The sequence below is a fragment of the Numida meleagris genome, chromosome 17, assembly GCF_002078875.1.
Source record: "Numida meleagris isolate 19003 breed g44 Domestic line chromosome 17, NumMel1.0, whole genome shotgun sequence".
NCBI lineage: Eukaryota > Metazoa > Chordata > Aves > Galliformes > Numididae > Numida > Numida meleagris.
Window position 1 is genome coordinate 639713 of NC_034425.1, and position 18929 is coordinate 658641.

Consider the following 18929-nt stretch of genomic DNA (forward strand, 5'->3'; position numbering starts at 1 on the left):
TAGCAAAATAAGAAGTGTAAAAGGAGAAGCAAATATACATCTATATAAACGAGCTCTTACAACTTATTTAGTTAATAAATTGTCAGTATGTAAAAAGTCAACACAAATTTAGCAAAGTCAGGCTTAATTGTGACCCAAAAGAGATCTATATTTGCATGTCATATATTTGTCTGAATAAGCAATTTAAGTTGCACACGTTGTACTTTCAACTATGTCATAGAATCATAGAATTGTTTGAGTTGGAAGGGACCTTTAAGGGTAATCTAGTCCAACTCCTCTGCAATGAGCAGGGAAGACAGTTAAGGCATCGCTTCCAGGCACTGGGAAAATCAGCATCCACCATTTCAGTTAGTGGAGGGAATTAGAGGATGAGCTGCAGGATTCTCCTGTATAAAAAAGCAGTCAGCTCTTGAACTGAGCCTCCTATTACTGTTGTCGGTGGAGGAGATGCCAGGCATGCTTCAGAAGCCATTGCCCAGTAGGCAGTAGTGAGATACAGTCTAGGATCTGTGACAAGGAAACGAGAAACTCACCATTCCAGCATTGCTATTTTTCTTTCTAGAAATTGTATTCAGAATTTTTGGACTTTGTCTCAGAGATCCGGGCTATCTGGCAGCGCACTCGGTGCAGCGGCTCCAGCTGGGCTCCTGAGCCTCCAGAGCTTTCCAGAATGGCCTCGGGCATTGCTCTGGCAGTCTTACTCCATGTGTTCCCCCAAGCTATCATCAGCGGTAAAAACACTGGTGGCAGCAGAATGGCGCAGTGCTCTCCAGCACACCATTGCCATGGACCTCAGGGACCTGGTTATTCTCTCGGTGCACGTGCTGTGAGGCTTCTGTGAACACTCTCAGTAGGTCTCCAGTTACTTTCAAAATGGTACAAGGTTGTGAGAGATGGACGAGACCTTGGTGGTGTGCCCTTGGGATGCATGCTCATGTTCCTTGCAAGAAAGTTGTTCTTTAGCTGCGTGCTGCGCATGGACTGCAGCACATCTCCTGCCTGCATCTCTGCCAGCAGTGTGAATATAAACCACAGCTTCTGCCACAGTTTTCCCAACTTCTGGCCATTTTATGTTATGTCTCCATACTTATTCTGGGTCCTCTTTTGGGGAAACACAAAGCAGCTGCAGGGTATGTTTCCTCACAGCCCTCCAACACTGGGCACTGTGTAGTTTTCATCTGCACATTTGACAGCTACATAAATCGAATAATTAATCTGATAGAGCGTATTGCTGCTCTGTATCCTGACTGCTCAAGGGTATCTTGCTTGTTTGAAATTACAGATACTTCTGATGAGTAAAGAAATCAACGCAGCAGAACTGGATTTCCTGCTCAGATACCCAGCACAGCCCAGGGTCACAAGCCCTGTGGAGTTCCTGTCCAATCACTCCTGGGGAGGAATCAAGGTACCTGTTTCACCTGAAATGTATGAAATCAGCATTCCTTATCTCCTCTGAGGGCCTTTCAGCATCTGTCAGGCCAGTCCTTATAGCACTGGTTGAGTAAAGTTCTGACCATATGTAAGCAGCACAAAAAGGCCACAGAACTGGAGAGTTCTGTTGGTACAAGATCAGCTTTGAGGGCTCTGTGTGACTCCACTCCTGATGACCTCTGTGTCCCCAAGAAGACTTCTCTTCCTTCTGAGGTTAAGACTTTTCCTTCTGTAAGGAATGAGAACGTCCTCTGGGTCTCGTGGTTACAGACTGTAAAGATCCTCAATGTATTTGTGAGGAACTGAGACTTTAAGACAGATCTGACCATATGCAGAGATGTGCTGGGGACAGAGCAGTGCCAGGTGACAGACCCACAGAAAACATGCTCTCGTGGCAAGGAGGTTGTCTGACAGCTGCCACGTGTTTTGGGATGAGGGCCGAGGGAGAGCATCCTAGAGAGATGTGTGTTATCCCAGCTTTGCACCCATTTGTCAGCAGATGGAAGTTGTGCTGGATTTGGACCTGATTCAGGACGAGTTTGTGCAAAATGTGTCTGCTCTGAGCAGGACCTCCTGTCCCTGCCTTCTCACTGCAGTGAGGATGGGCCCTCTGCCTCATTCTGCACACACAGGTGACTGAGCACATCTTACTAATGTCACGCTCACATTTTCAACCATAAAATAAGCTCGTCACTTCTTACTAAACCAGCCCTGTTCCTCCTCTCTCTCCCAGACCTATTTCCATTACAGAGGAATTACGTACACCCTTTCTCTGTCCCTGCCCGTGTTTCATGTAGGGATATATAGGGTGAGTGGTGCATTTCAGTTCCTCTTAAGTCCTTCTGAGTTGAAATTCTTCACTGACTGGGAGGGTTTGGTGCTGCAATGCATCTTTCTGCTTCAGTCCTCTGAGCTTCCTCTGGGAGGCGAACTGGCCACCGCTACAAGTTGCCAGGGTTTCAGGCTCTGATTCTCCTTTTGAAGATCTTCTACTGCATCTGAGGGAGCATTATGTTTTTGTAGTGCCTAAGGATGCCTTTTCTAGTCCTGCCTGCAGCTGGCACATTCTCCAGGCAGACACCTCGGTTTGCAGTGAGTTTTCTGCTCTGTGGGATGATCCTTTTAGTGCCAGCCAGTTGCCTTTCACGTGGGGGTGGAATGACCTTTCCTAGACCCCTGTGCTTCATCATGATGGTTGTAGCTGCCTCACTACTGTCATGGAGTGGGTACAATTGCTGGCTCAGGCTCATAAACACCAGGAAGAACATCAGCTCCCCATCTCTCATTCTTCAGAATTCGTGCTTGCTATTCTTGAGTATTTCACAATACACAATAGAGGTGTGTTTCACCTGGTTCTGAGGTGAGCCCTTCCCACCGAGCTTCCTCTCCCATTTTGAGTCCGTGTGACACTGAGCAGATGCTGCTCTGCACACGCTTTTGCTGAGCTGGGAGATGATGGGATGTAAACGTGTCCGAGAGGGCTCCAGGATGCGGTGCCTCCATCCTCAGAGTGTGACTGCCATCCCCATGAGCTGCACATCTCGAGGAGCTGCGGTCACTGGTCAATAATCTGCCCTAATCTGATGTATTTCAGGATTTCCAGATAAATACTGCTTTGTTCCTGAATATGCTTTAGATTGTCTTTTGTGGTGATTGTTTGGGGTATTGATCCTACTATAAATAATACAATGGGTGTCGACTTTGTTAGTGTTTATGTTCTATTAATGTGTGTTGGTTTATTAGCCTTGGACTTTTTGGTAACTCTGGTTACTTGAGGCATAGTTTTAGTACGATTGCATTTTGTCACAGGCTGCTATAATTAGGTTAATTAGTCATGGCTTCTATAGAGCTTATTAGCAGGCTAAAATCTCCTTTTCTTTTATCAGAAAGATTAAGTGCTGTAATGAATTGTTTCTTCAACAAAGCTTGAGCAAAGTACGTCTGAGATTGGCGTTTCAAATTTGAAGTGGAATGTAGCATTCTGTGTAATTTTTCAGAGGAATATTGAAAATGCTCCTGCACGATGCTCTGCATTTGCCAGAGGTTTCAGGCCAGATAGCTGTGCCAAAAGAAATCAATATTGATATTTGCAGCCCACTCCGTGCCTCCCATTTTGGGCACGTTAACTTCAGAGCAAACTTCATCAGATGCTGAGGACTGTGGGCATACAAACAGCCTTGTATGACATGCCTGATTAGTTGCTATTGTTGTTTGTTTAATAATTTATCCAGGCTAATAGTGCTTGGCGGTTGTGCAGTTGTCTCAGCTCCTGATCCTGGCGCATCTGATGCACATTTATGATTTCGCCTTCCAACTTCTTTTCAGTTCAGCAGAAAGTTTCCCAGAGCTTTTTGTTGTAACACTGGTGCCAGGGAAGCTCAGTATTTACTGCTGAATGAAGAAACCCATGTACCTGTCAAGAAGGGCGCAGCTTGTAGGGAAAAGTGATCTCTTTTATTAGATCTGCTGATATATTTGAAAAAATAGGTAGGCTGCAGGCCTTCTAGTGCCTCTTTAAGCCTGGAACGAGAACTGAATTCAAACCAAGCACGGGCTGAGAAAAAGCTTCTCTGAGCTCGACTTGATTCTGTCCATCCATCAGCCTATATGGGAGAAGGTAACTCCTGTGAGCCCCTGTTGAGGCACATTCGTTAGCTTTGGAGCAAGGGGAGAGGTTAGCAGAGGATGCAGTTGTTAGCTTAAGCGCAAATGCTGCCTCTGGGACATGGGAGGGATAGTTAAGTGCAGCACAGGGAGGAAATTACACCGTTTAATGAAGGCAGTGCCTTTGGCTGAGTCCTTGGCTCCAGTGTTCAATAGTGCTGGTCATTTCAGATGTAAGGTTTGTCTACTGTGGGTATTTAATAGTGATCTCTTGAGAAGTCAAAAGTATTTTTATACTCTTAATGAGGTTTTCTGTCTTTTTTCAGTTTCCTTTGTTACAACATGTTGTACTTCCATCAACTGCTGCGCTCCCAGTACTTCACTTGAAAGTTGTTATTATTGGTACTTCTGATTTCTTTTGTACGTGCAAGCTTGTCTCTTTGAGTGACTGTTGGTCACCTTTACCAATAAACATATGGCCACACCTCAGACCACAAAGGTACAATGATGCTATCGCTTGAACTGCATAGGACAGCAGGCTACAAGCACGTGCAAAGAGTCACTTCAATATTTCTATTGCAAGATGGAATTTAAATCAGGATCAGTGTAGAAGTGTTCCTTTGTAGCTTTGTCCTCATTTCTTCTCCCTTCCTTTGCTTGAAGATCTCCAGTGCCGTAATATCACAGAAACCCATAATGGCTGAGTTTGGAAGGGACCTCTGGAGACCTTATTGTGACCTTCCAGTACTTAAAATGACCTTATAATCTGGAGGGAAACAGACTTTTTACACGTTCTGATGGTGATACGATAACAGGGAATAGTTTTAAACTAAGAGAGAGAGATTTAGGTTAGATGTTAGGGTGAAACTTCTCTGGGCAGCCTGTGCCAGGGCCTCACCATCCTCTGAATGAGAAGTTGTGGGTGCTCCATCCCTGGAGATATTCCAGGCCAGGATGAATAGGACCTTGACAACCTGATCTAGGGCCTGATTTAGTGCTTGGCAACCCTGCCCGCAGCAGGAAGTTGAAACTAGATGGTCTTTAATGTCCCTTCTAACCCAATCATTGTATGATTTTATGAGGTCACCTGGTCTAACCCTTGCTCCGTCAGGGGCACCCAGGGCAGGGTGCCCAGGGCTACATCCAGGCAGCTTTTGGAAATCTCCAAGGAGGAGACCACACAGTCACTCTGGGCAACCTGAAGATGAAGGTTTCCCCTGTATGGGAGGTGAGAATTACCTGAAATGATGCTCTGAGGTCCCTTCAGCCCAATCTACAACCCAGTCTCCATGTTATTCTGCTCTTTGGTTGTCTGGAGGGCTGGGACAGTCAGACAGATCATGCCATGGTTCTGCTCTGAGTGTGGACGTGGAAATGGCATTATTAGGTTCTGTGTGGTTCCTTCTTCCATGGCTGTCTTTGTCTCAGCCAGCCCTTTTTAGAAGATTTGGGTGGGTCTCAGGCTGCTGAGACTAATTCGAGGTTGGTGAATGGATTTCCCTACACCCCTCGGTGCTCTCTGCTGCAAAATTCTCCTGTGCTCCAACTCTCTTCATGCCATTCCCTTCCTGGGGAACCGTACCCACATTGCCCCACAGCCTTGTTTTCCTGCAGAACCACGGTTACGGATTAACCACGTGTGCATCTGGCTCCCACCTCGGCAGCCTGCTCCCTCAGGCAGCTCTGGATCTCCTTTGTGCAAGCACATGCTTCTCAAGTCTGATTGTCTTTGTGATATTTTCTGCAGTGCCTCTTCATTGCCAAACGCAGATGTGTCCCATAGGATAAGTGAAGCTAGTTAATATACAGCAAGAATACACCTGGCCAACTTGGATTACTTCTTCATCCCAATCATTTCCCTCATCTTTTTCTGAAGAGGAAGGATTTTCATTATGTAGATATGAAAGCGCTACTGAAAGGGCATTGTTTAATAAATGCAATGTTGAATAATGAGCTCTAAATACTGAATTCAGCTTTCAAGGAGGAGAACAGCAGCAGACAAAGTAGTATATTAACTCCATGTTTATAATTTTGCAGAGTGCAGGTGATGAGATTGTGTGTGTGGTTTACAAGATAAAATACAAAATCATATATTTTATATTTAAGAAAACTGGATTTTCTTGACAAAATAATAGAAAACTCTTCCAGCTTTTGCTTTATGTACTTCTCAGACACCAGAATTTTTCATTCTTGTTAAAGATTCATTGTGATACAATCTGCTGCATATATTGTGGTCTTTGCACGTAAGCGAGGTCCTTTGATCATGCTGGTCAGATATAAGAGACTTGCAGCTCACGGCTTCCTACGTACGTTCAAAATTATTATTATGCCAGAGAATCAGTCTTAATTAAATTTCTTCCATTAACTCAGTTCTTAAGATGTACAGCCTTTTAGTCCATCTTTGATAGAAAACATTGATTATGACACTCCGATATGCGCTTATCTGCTCTCATCTAGAAGTTTCCTAAGGACATTAATCTGTCCTCACCAGCCCTCAAGTTTTGGAGAAATGCTCACAGTGTCTCACAGAAATAATACTTGAGATCATTCTACCTTTTGTTTCCTTTGCTTTTTTAACCCGGTGGCTAATAATGTTTATCTGAGATACAGCGGAGATTGGGATCGCATCAAATATTTAAAGACATACTTTGTTGGTTTGATTGCAGATTGGAAATTGAATTATTTTGGATATATCTGTGGCCATGTCCTTCATGTTCAGTGCACCCTGCCATGCTACAGAGCCTGCTGTTAGCTGGTTATTTTGAATGTAAAAGTTCTTTCTCCCTTAAACAGAAGGGAAGAGAGAGCTTGCTTTGGTATCTTTCTGATGTCCGGTATTTCTTTCCTTGGTCATCACGTGTCTTTTAAAGTCACATCACTTTGCTTGAAAGGTGGAAACAAAATTCAGTTGCAGTGCACTCTGGAAAAAAAGCACCTGGGCCCAAGAGTGACTGCAGAAAGGCCTGATGGCTGAGCCCTGCAAGCAAGGGACTGCAAGCAGCCATCTCATTTTGGACACCAAGTACCATACCGATGTGTACGGTGCGTTTGGAAAGGCAATGAAAGAGGATGGCTGGAATTTGGCTCCTCTTTGTAAGTTCCTCCACATCTGCTGTAAAGGACCTACTGGAGCTCCTTCTTTCTGTGATGTGGTAGAGTTCAGAAATGTTTCCTTTGCTTGGCAGTGTTGGGTCACTGTGAAGACAGCAGATGAAGCATCCAGTTAAACTGTGGCATCTCCAGAGCCACCTCTGGAGCCCTGCTGGTAACACCAATGCTCTACCTGCATTGAAGCCCATGAGATTGCCTTTAGTGCAGGCACTCATGATCTGTGGATCATCCCTACTGAGCACACCACAGTGCACCAATAACCCACAGTACTGCAAGTACCTGTTCCTCTGTCCTCTGGTGAATATAGTCTGACGTAGCCATGGAGACCCACTCCTCAATTCACTCATAGTTATCCATTTCTCTGCTGGAGTCTGATTTGATCTTTGAGTATTGCATTTTAAGAAGGATGTGTGCCTTCTGGAGTCAGTTGAGAGCATGAGAAGTGTCATGGAGACATGGCTGCAAGAAGAGATTGAGGAGAAATGGAGGGGTGATGTCTGAGAGCCTAGAGGCTGAGGGGACAGTCTTCAGAAGGGCTCCTCTGAAGGGGAAAGAGCCATCAGTTGGAATCAGTAGAAGACAGAACAAAAGACATCTCAGAGTACTGCAGGAAAGACTCACACCAGACATTTGGACAGTCTGTGATGGAGGACAGGGGAGGACTGGCTTAGACAGTTGATGTTTTCCATTGCTGAGGTAGTTCCGTGGGTCAGGCCAAGTGCCCCAACGGGCTCTGCATCCTCATCTGCATCTGGGTTTGGCTGCAGTGATGTGAGCTTGTCAGTGAGCTTTTATTAAAATAAATGAGGAAGATTTGAAAAACATTTTTGCACTGAGGGGTGATTGAAGTTTGTCAAAACCATCATGTCTTTATTTTTACCTTCAATAGAGGTGTCCTCAGGAGTTGAATAATTCAGGCGGTGAAGCTAAAGGGAAAATAACACCTTCAGTGAATGAATAATACAAACCAAAGCCTAGATGGGGAAAGATGGCAAATAATCCATCATTTTCTACATGAATCCTCTTAGTTAACAGTAGCATTCAAATGGAACAATTCATCTGCCCATGCGTCCCCTTCCCGAATGACTCAGTCTATCCCTGTGAGCTGGATGCAGGTTTGGCTTTGCTGTTCCCCAAGAGCTTTCTCCCGCTGTGAGCGTGCTAGTTGTCCTGGGAGATGTGGGCCACCAGCACCATATTTACAGGAAACCAACATAAGCAGAACTTACTGTGTGGGTGGACAATGTGAGACCTTTAGAAGGTGTTTTGGAAACACCTGAGGCCGTTTCCAAGCGTCAGATGTTCACACAGCCACTCTCCAAAGTTCACTAATTAGTGGGCTAATAATTAAGATTTAATCCTCTCAAAGATTCTTAAAACGGGAGGAATATAGAATATGTCCTTCCAGTGTTCTCCAGCTGGGATAGAGAGCCATGTGATGTTTGGTGTGCTCCTGCTAGCCCTCATGTTTTTTAACTGTAGGGTTCTTTTCAAAAGCAAGATAGATGAGGAGCTCAGACTGGAAGTGTGAAGCAGTTATAACCCGAAGACTCAGAAAGTAAGGATAGCTTTAAAAAAAAAAAAAAAAAAATCCATTTTTTATGATGACTTCATGGTGTCTTTTTTAGAAACCAGGCTTACGGCTGCTGGGGAACTGGGTGAGTGGTGTTGGACAGCTCTGGCGGTGCTGGGTTTGTTTGCACTGTTTCACTTTCCATGTTCTTTGTGCTGGGGCACAGCATGGTGATAGAAGCTGCTTTGGCTTCCCTTGCTGCAGAGCTCTTCTTGAGCTGGATGACACTGGGGAAGGGTATTTGGAATTATGGACGTAGTTTAAAACACAAAACCATATTTTGTTATCCCTTAGCGACAGTGCGAGAAAAAAAATTAAGGTAATCTTTTTTATTTAGATTCTGTAAAATGTTATGAAGCAACATCTGAACTTGGGACCAGTTTTTGACCATGTGGTGTCCTGAGAATAACTGCCTTTTGTGATAAGAGTGCGTGTTTTCTCTAATAAATTTACAAAAGCTTGTTGCAGCGTATCTGGCAGTAGAAGATAAACTGCACGCGCTTGCAGTGACACCAGAGCTCTGAAGTCGTCCTTTTCCCTGGAGGCTCAACCTGTGCCCCGGAGGCAGCAAGCAGAGAGGGGAGCTGAGCACATCGCTGCTCATCGTGCCCCTCATCGTGCCCGTCTGCCTGGGACCTCGGGGCATTGTCACATCTCCTTCTTGGGGCTCTTTGCAGCAGTTCCCTCTTCCTTCTGGCCCCAGGTTGACTCTCGGAAGGGCTGTGTGTTTAGGACACCATGTGGGCACATCTGTGGTTGATCTGCGGTGGCAACCAGAGTTTCCTTCTCCAAGATGACGGCTGATGTTTGTTGTATTCCCTACAGCTGTAGGGGGAAAGAGTGCTTTGCCTTAGCGAGCTTGTGAGATTCACGGATCTGCTGACATTTCAGCTCCAATTTAAAGTTGGTTCTGACTTAGATGAGAAACTGTCAAAGAAAACTGAAGTGATAAAGCAAATTGTCTGTGATTCAGTGAATGAAAAATCACTCTGTGTGAAAACAATGGTCTGTGCCCTGACATGTGCAGAGAGCCCTGTTTTGCTGGCAAAGTCTTACTTGGAGATAGAAACCCCAGCCCCCCCCTGCTTCCAGCCATCGGGGACAGACACAGTGTGGGTTGCAAAGGCCAGAACTGGAGTCCTCCAGTCCTCTTGCTCATATTTTATTTTGGTTAATGCTTTTTGTCTCTCTCAATTTCCATGACGACTCTAGTTGACGGGTTTATTCTCTGCTGTGTTGACAAAAATAGCCATGCTGTGCAGGTTGATCTGTCCCAGTACATGCCCCTGCTTTTCTACCTGCTGCTTGGAAACAGTGCAGTGTTATTGCCGGTCTGAGATTCTTGGATAATATCACAGCAGAGGTATTGAAAAGCGATCAATATTCACAGAAGAGTTACTGATTGAGATAGCTTTCATTGCTCCAGCTTTTAAATAGTAACGTGTCTTATTAATACCATCAGTCCTAATAAATGCAATTTAAATTGTTGACTAATGAAAATTTCAGTGTTAGTTTATATAATACAGACTTAATGCTTGCTATTAGAGCTTTCTTAATTCTGCAACATGTTGTTCAGGGAGAGAGAAACTATTATCTCTGATTACGTGTGCCAGTTTGTAAGAAGAAAGCAGTTTTTCAGAGTCTCTCATTAACATCATCAAGAGACTTCTCGAAGCAGCGGTAGCCGAAGTTCTGAAGTTTTACTTTAAGTCACTTCAAGAGTCAGCGGTTTAAAAACGTTTTGTACAAGCACTTGTGCTGATGAGTCTATTGAATTCAGCATTTGCCACCGTATTGTGTTCAGCTAGGAGAGGTGCATCAAATGTATTTACTGCTGCAAGAACAAGGCACTGGGCAGGCTGTGTTCCTGTGGATTTCAGTCTCTCGTGTTCTGTACAATGCTTTCAGTTGTGATGTGGTTCTGATGTTAGAGTTGTGGCTTCTGTCTCCGAGATTTCTCCACATCAGTGCTAATCCACACATGGCAGCAGCATCTCTTGGGTCCCTGCCTTGCTCATGCTTTCCACAAAGTTCTTCGGTGTGCCTGGGGCACGGAGGTGAGCCAGCCCGGCCTGTAGCTGTTGAGTGGTATTGCAAGTGCTCCATTCTGCTCTTCTTCATAGAGCTATTGATGAAACTGTGGCTCTGGGCAAGGCTTGATTTGTTGCAGGAGCATGTATAAAAGCATCTGCGTGTTCCTGTAGGTCTGGCTGTGGTCCTAGAGCATGCGACCTGTGAGGAAAGGTAGAGGTTGGACTGACCACCTCCTGAGGGTTTTTCCAGCCATTCTGCGATGCTACAAGGGTTGTGTTCAGCAAACATCCTGTGTCGGTGGCACCCACTGGGAACAACTTTGTGACCCCTTTCTTTCCATCATCTGCTGGTGTTCTCACTGCTGGAAACATGAACTCATTCATTATAAGGAGCCCTTTTGCTAAAGCACGGCTTCTGAATAAATTCAGTCTATTAGAAAGATTAGAGTTCCTCATTGGAAGCCTTTCCAGAGGGGAAGTGTGGCTTTCCTTCCATCAGCACAGACCGGCCTCTGGTGTCTTCCACCTCATATGCAACAGCCCCATATCCACTGCAGCTGTCAGGATGTCTACGTGACTTTCAAACCCCTTTGATAAGTGTGTATTTTTTTAGTTGATCTGAACAAGGTGTGACACCAGCATTTTTCAAGGTTCTTTCCCGGCTGCTTTCTTTTTGTAGTGGAGCTGTATGGGATGTGAGCAGGAGCATTAATGGTGCGGAACACCTCTGCCCATCAAGAAGCTTCTGCTTTGCTTTGAGAGTGTCCTTGTTTCTACAGAAAATAGCTCATTCGCTGTCTTTTATACTCCACTTCTCTCTCCCTCTTCATGTTCAACTGCTCGCAGCTTCAGATTATGCAAAATGTGCTCAAGATGTTTGTTTCAATGAGAACTTTGCTTGAAATCCACAGGAACTTTACAAGCTGTGCAATACATTTTGCCACCACTCGTATGAAAGATAATTTGGATTCTTTCCTTTTCTGTGTACTGCTCATAGTTGCTGTGGCAGGAAGATTAAATGTATATATATAGCTAGCTTCATTTTCATTGAAATTATCATTTGTTCCCTTCATTGCTCAGCTGTACATCACTTTGGGACATTCCACAGCTACCTGTTTCTGCTACGGGCTTGTAGCACCAATGAGTGAATCTCCGTTTGTATTTGGCATGTAAAACACTCCACGATTTACACTGTCACAGCAGTTTGTATGTGTTTCTATAGAACATGTAAGTACAAAGGCAGCACCCAGCCATCCGCTGTTTGCAGTGCATTTACAGGGGTTTGTGGTCACCTTGACTGAACGGTGAAGTCTCAGAATTGTGATTTCTCAGTGTGTGAGCACAGCAGGTTTTACCATCAGTTATGATTTTGGCTGCACGGTTCTCTTTGTTGGAGCAGCAAGGAGACATTGCAGGCTTGCAGTTCACGGGATTGCCAGCAGTGTGCTCTCCTGGCAGAGGTGAGCCCTGCATTTCCAGTCCCCATCCAAATCACTCATTTCTGGAATAGCTCATAGTAGCAAGTGCCTGCTACCCGAGTCAGTTGGGTTCCAGTATTGAAACAAGGAGAGCAGATTTCCTCTCACTTTGGGCTATGGAAAGCTGCATTGCAGATAATGCCAAATTTTCCTTTATTGTCCCTTCCAAGCTCCCATATCACAGCTGCAGAGGAGATGTGGGTACAGCCGTGGCTTCACTGGAAGGGGAAGGTCCTTGCAGTGAGAACATCTGGGGAGGCCGTGCTAGGTGCTGCATGATGTTAGAGCTGATACTCTCTGAGCAGCCAGCTCAGAAGATGCAGGTGGCAAAAAACTTCAGAGCAGTTACCTTCCACAGGTACAAAACTGCTCATCCTGCCCTGAAGTGGCACTCTAAATGTCCCATGCTGGGTGATACCTGTTGATGTGACAATGTGCTGACAACAGAGATGGGAAAAGGAAAACAGACAAGATTTGATCCTGGGGAGGTTCTGCTTGTGGCTCACAGGCTCTAGCTATGACCTTTCCAATGGAGCAAAACATGAGCAGCCAATAAAATTAGAAAAACAGTTCAAGTGCACATAGGATTGTTCTTCTGTGACAATAGGACTAAAGGTTGCACCAGGGGAGATTCAGGTTGAATATTAGGAAGAATTTCTTCTTAGAAAGAGTGGAAATGCACTGGCACAGGCTGCCCAGGGAGGTGGTGGAGTCACTGTCCCTGGAGGTGTTCAAGGAAAGTGGAGATGTGGCACTGAGGGACCTGGTTGGTGGGCATGGTGGGGATGGGTCAATGGTTGGACTAGATGATCTTGGCGGTCCTTCCAGCCTTAATGATTCTGTGATTCTGAATACCTTCCTTGAATTTTCCAGGCCCTCTCATCCATGGAGGAGTTCAGAAACCTGGATCGGGATATTGAGGGCTCCGCAAAACGGTGGAAGAAGTTTGTTGAATCCGAGTGTCCTGAAAAGGAGAAGTTCCCCCAGGAATGGAAGAACAAGTCAGCTCTGCAGCGCCTGTGCATCATGAGAGCCATCCGGCCCGACCGCATGACCTACGCTGTCCGGTGAGGGCACTTCCTTGCTATCTCAGTCCATTCTCTTGCTTATCAGGCAACGCTGGGTCTGTGTTTTCTAAGGAGCAGGAGTAATTCAGGAATATGTTTGGATTTATTTATTATAGAGTATGAGTTTTACAAAATGGCTTTCTATAAATGGGTCATTACTGAATGAGTTATCTCTGTACTTTGCAAGACAGTCGACACTTCTCATTTAATTGAAATTTCCTGCCTAAGGAAATCTAACTCTAGCATGGCCAATGGTGATGGAAGAAGTGCAACTAGCACTAGGTGAGGAGCAGGCACAGCAAGCTGGAGATGAGCATCATCAGAGATGTTGCACATTCACTGGAGTCTTTTTATAATCAACTTCTAGAATTCATTAAGGTCAATATTGTTTACTAGATTGCTTATCACCATTGTTCCTTAGGAATAAAGTGCAGAAGTAAAGGGAAGTTTTATGGAGATGCTTTCTTTGTGTATGTGTTGTTTTGTTTTTTTTTACTGTAAAATTTAAAATTTATATGATACTAGTTCTGAAAGTTGTAGTTGTAAATTATATATCAAAGGTAACTAGGCAAGTCTAAATTTCATGAAGATATGCAAAAGCAATGTGGCTAATGTGGCTGTTCCAGGAGAAACTAAAGGTCTTTGACTCCATTAGGACTTGTTTTTCATTCTTTGTCCTAGTAGTCTACGATCTGACATTTCTGCCTGCGCGTTCTTCCACTGCCTCTCAGGTGGCTTAAATTGCTCCACCATCTAGCATGTGTGATTATCAGCCCATGAGCTGTGCTTTTGTTTGTGCTTTAAGATGCACAGGAAGATGCAGACAAGGCTTTGAGTGAAGTCTCATTATGGTCAATGTTACTGTATTTTATTCAATTCAATGATGAAATTTATCATCATGATACCATTCTAAACTATCTTCTTTTTCATTAGTTACTGTTTTGAGGCTGGCCTCTCCGTGTGTTCTCTCAGCTTAAAAAATTGCTCTTCCTTTTGCTATTTAGCTTGAGTAAAACAATCTCTTGTCTTTCTGAGCTTTTAAGTGCCTGTTTCGCTTAAGCAAGTTTAATTCATTGCTTTCAGTCAAAATGGTGGTATTTGTATAGGTTAAAAATAACTAGAACATACAGTTTCAATTCCTTTCATATTTTTCTTTTGTGAAAAGGTAAGAGAACCCAAGCTCCAAAACATGACTGGATATTTTTAGGGTTTGGATGCATCAAGCTTTTCTGTTTGCACAAGAGCATTTAAATGTGTTTTTTGTTGGTGTTTCTTACCTAGAAATAGGTTAGAACATAAATCCTTTAAAATACTAATGGTTTACAGTGCCTTCTCCAAGACTATGCTTGTGACTAAAATTCTTCTTGAAATACAGCATAGTCATAAAGTAGTCCCAAACATCCCAGGTAGAGCTTTTGTGTCAGAAAACCATAGAATAGCTTGGGTTGGAAGGGATCTTAAAGCCCACCCAGTTCCATGCTCCTGCCGTGTGCTGGTTGCCACCCCCTAGATTGTGTTGCCCAGGTTGTTTAGGGAAACAAACCTCGTACCCCCAAAGCAAATGGATAATTCTTAGTGGTAACAATGCCGGCCAAAATGCCTATGACTTCTTTTTTCCTCCATGAAAGTATCACACCTATGAGTCTTTTCTTCAGCCATCAGCCTGGCTAGGACAGATGTTGTTCCATTAGTGAAAAAATTGGTGTTCCTAAGAGATTCACCTCTCTGAAAAACACCCACATCTGTATATCTGTCTGTCTGTAAAACCTGGTACCCTAACGGAAAGAAAAGGTCTTTGGATTGGATGTAGTAGCATCCCCAGTAGACATGACACAGCTGGGCAATAGTCCCCTGGTTTCCCTTTCTTCTGAACACCTTCAAAACCACATTGAATCTGTGACTGTTGAAAGAGTGGAGATACTTCCAGCAGAGCACTGGGGAGCTGCATCTCCTATACTAAGGACTTCAGCCTTGGCAACCCTGGTTCAGCCAGAAGTGCTGATCATGCATCTGATCAAATTAATTGAGTTCTCAATAGTTTCTTCTGCAATGTCAGTGGATGCCACAAGTTGTTTTGCAGTTCTCAACTTGCTCATCTTTTTTTTTCTCTGTATCAGTTGAATCTGCTTGTGCTACATACCTAACCATCAGTGAACTCACTGCAAGTACAGTCATAACCACAGAATCATAGGATCATAAAACGGTTTGGGTTAGAAGGGACCTTTAAGGTCATCTTGTTCCAACTCCCTGCTATAGGCAGAGACAACTCCTTCTGGACCAGGTTGCTCACATCCCCATCCAGCCTGGCCTTGAACACAGCTAGGGTGGGGGCATCCACAGCCTCTCTGGGCAACCTGTTCCAGTGTCTCACCGCCCTCGCAGTAAAGGAACTTATTCCTAACACCTAGTCTAAATTGACCCTTTTCCAGTTTAAAGCCATTTAAACCTTCCTGCCTCTCTGAGATAGGTGCTTGGCAAATGCTCCAGTGCCTTTAAAGAGTTAAGGAGGAATTCAGTAACCTAAACAAAGGTGCCCAGGGGCTTTTTAGGTGCCCTAGGATATCCCAACCTCGCCTCTAGCTGCTGCATAGAAAGGTGCAAGACCCTTTGTGTCCCATGTCGCACGTACCAGAATTATGCCAATGGTCATGAAAGCTCTTTGGTGTCTAAAATGAAATGGTACCATCTTCCCTACACCCATGTACAGATTTTTTGCTATTACCTGCCTTGGAAGTTAGAGTTTTTGTCACTCCTCATGGCAGTCCCTGGGGATCTTTGCACAGGCTGTGCCTCGGTTGTGGCACATGTATGGACTCCTCGCCTATGGGAGGACTACACAGAGCCTAGAAAGGCTGCAAGCCACTCACTATGTCTAAACAAAAGGCTTTTTAGTGGCAGCATTATTCTAGTCCTCCTACTTATCCTGGGGACCACCCCTACAAATACATTGAGCGGCACCAAGTGCAGGCTCCCCTCCATCCCCATCGCTGAGGGCAGGCTCTCCTTCCCTGCACTGTGGCCCATTTCAGAGTCCCCAGTGCACATTACTTGTATTTCTGAATCTCCAAAGCATTATTTCGTGCAGAATGTTGTGACCTTGTATCTCGTGGACTTTCTTAGATTTTGCAAACTGAATGTCTCCATCAGCTCTTCAGCAAGTCTTGACCCAAAACAGAAAAATCTACTTTAAAGAGGCACCAAATAAATTGGCATTTCTTCCTTTTGCAATCCCTGTGGCATTTCTGTTCCAGTTGCCTTTCACTCGTCCTTGAAGAAGGCTCTCAGCTCTCTTAGAAAGAATTTGGCTGCCTTATTCTGGTATTATCCCCAAGCTGAAAACTGGTTGATGTTTTTGTTCCCCTGGTACTGAGGTTTTCAAAAGGCTGAGTCATGCATCTCTGCTAGAAAAGCAACTGCTTGTTCCTGGGCTTTGAATGTAATGCTCCTGCCTTTGAATCAATGCTCACTGTACCATCTTTTTATAAAGCAGTGATTTTTTGGTAAGCTCACCCCAGGGAAATTTCAGCCTGGCCGTTCTCCATACTCTGCGCCCTGTTCAGGCAGCTCCTGTTAACTCCGTTGTATTTTCCTTGTGACTCTCATGCAGAGACTCAGCGACACGCGCAGGGTATTCTTAGAGCTCTTCCCTTTTATCTTCCCAGAACAAAGCAATTTTCTAAATCGTCTGGACTTTGGGGGGTTTTGGTGCTAAATCTAAAGGAATGCTGCTTCCTCTCAAGCTGGATTACAAAGCACGCTGCGGTTTTCTATGCATCAGCTTAACTATTTCTTCTATCTGTGTCAGAACCAAACCAGTGCTTGTAGCAGCGAGGTCCCACTGTTTGTTCTCACTTTGTCGTTCATCACAGATATTTCTGTGCCGTGGGTCATTTTATGCCTGTAGGAAGTGCCAAAAGTTGCTAGCAAGGGGTAGATCCCAGAGCCCGGGCTGCAGGCCCTCCCTAAAGTGATTTTATCCTCATTTTTTTCATGAAGTTTCTCACTTATTTGAATCAACAAAAGCAAAATGAGTTGGCTGATGATTTGCACGGGAACCTTTCTTTCCTGAGCTGTAGTAGACCGGCAAAACTTCTTTTTCTTTCCGGCAGAGATTTTGTAGAAGAGAAGCTCGGCAGTAAATATGTGGCAGGGAGACCCCTGGACTTTGCAGCATCCTTTGAGGAGTCAGGACCTGCAACCCCAATGTTTTTTATCCTGTCCCCAGGAGTTGACCCACTGAAGGATGTGGAGAAACAAGGTAAACAACTCATGGCTGCAGGCATATCGCAGCATTGCTTTTTATCTTCTGCATAATTATCTTGGCGTGACTTTTTTTTTCCCCTCATCTGTTTGTAGATAATGGAGTAATCTGGTAAAAATAGATAATTGTGAGAGGATGTGATTTGTGTCTTATTGTTTTTTTGTTTTTGTTTTCTTTCTTAAAGGCCTTTGGATTTTCATTTAAAGTTTAAATTAAACTTGTCTCTTTCCTGCAATGCTGAGATTCCCAATGTGGTTCACACTGCAACAATTTCTGAGCTGGTTTTGTACACAACCTATAATTTACGTCAGAGGTATCTAATACACTGTCAGATAGCTAAAAATAAGCAACAGCTCCCTGTAGCATTCTGCTGGTTAGTCTCCAGTTTTTAATCCCATCCTTCCTGAGCTGTTTTTGGTGTGGATGCTCTGGTGATGTGCTGCCAGCCGCACTCAGAGCCCAGGAGCATCTCGGAGGGGCCGTGTTTGAGGGGCAGTGATTGCTGTGGTGCAGCACGTGCTGCAGTCCAGCACTCTGCTGTGAAGCTGCCGACGTGCAGAATTTGGCTCTGTGTCTCAGCTCCACTCTGGAAGCATTTCTGTTTTCAGCCTGAACATCTGGAAACAGGGTCAACTTCTCACCGCGCCGGGTCGAGGTCATTGCAGACACTTAGAGACTGTTACAGAGGAGAGGAGCTCCATCCCTCTGGAGCAGTGGGCTCAGTCACCTTTGGGTACTGCCTCAGGGCCACTGCACTTTGCCATTGTGCTCCTCAGGTGTCTTTTCTCCTTCTCCAGCCATGCACTACCCACATCTCCAAGACCATTGCTTGTGGACAAGCCCCAGTGCTGCCAGCAGTTTGGAGTAAAGTGGTCTCTAAACTGTATGAGTTACGTATCACACTAGCACAGTAGGGCTGCTGGCCAGTTTTTGGCGGGCCAGTCTCCAGGCTAAAGCTCAGCAAGGCTGGCAGCCCCAGCAGAGAAACCAGCAACACTGACCTAAGGCATCGTGCAGGTGTGTGGTGGCTGAGCACTGCCTGCCTGAGCTGCAGGTTTCTTTCCCTCTCTGTGAGGCACCTTTGGGTGATCCCAAATAATGTTCAGGTCAGTCCCAACCAAGGCAGTGCTACTTGGCCATGGGCAGTTCCTGGGCTCTGCGCTCTGTTTTGTTCTCTTTCTGCCCTAATGTTGGGTCTCACTGCTGTGAATTGAAGGGGACCCTGTGGGGAAGGCCCTGCCTCGTGCCTGGCTTCCCGTTGGAGCACATTGATGCTCCTGTTGCTTTCTTGTATGTGCGATGAAGCACTATATTCCAGCCATGAGTTGTTTGATCAGAATGGTAAAGATGTACCCGTGTGTAGCTGAGCAC

The 18929-nt window shown here is 44.9% G+C and overlaps 1 protein-coding gene across 4 annotated transcripts in view; it reads left to right on the forward strand.

The window, feature by feature from the left end:
- Positions 1 to 18929, forward strand: part of DNAH9 (dynein axonemal heavy chain 9) — a 175860-nt gene that overhangs the window by 118997 nt on the left and 37934 nt on the right. For all 4 annotated transcript variants that reach the window (XM_021414422.1, XM_021414421.1, XM_021414423.1 and 1 more), the window contains 3 exons: positions 1283 to 1405; positions 13104 to 13297; positions 17407 to 17555. In XM_021414422.1, the coding sequence (XP_021270097.1) occupies positions 1283 to 1405; positions 13104 to 13297; positions 17407 to 17555 (466 nt within the window). The remainder of the gene's footprint in view (positions 1 to 1282; positions 1406 to 13103; positions 13298 to 17406; positions 17556 to 18929) is intronic.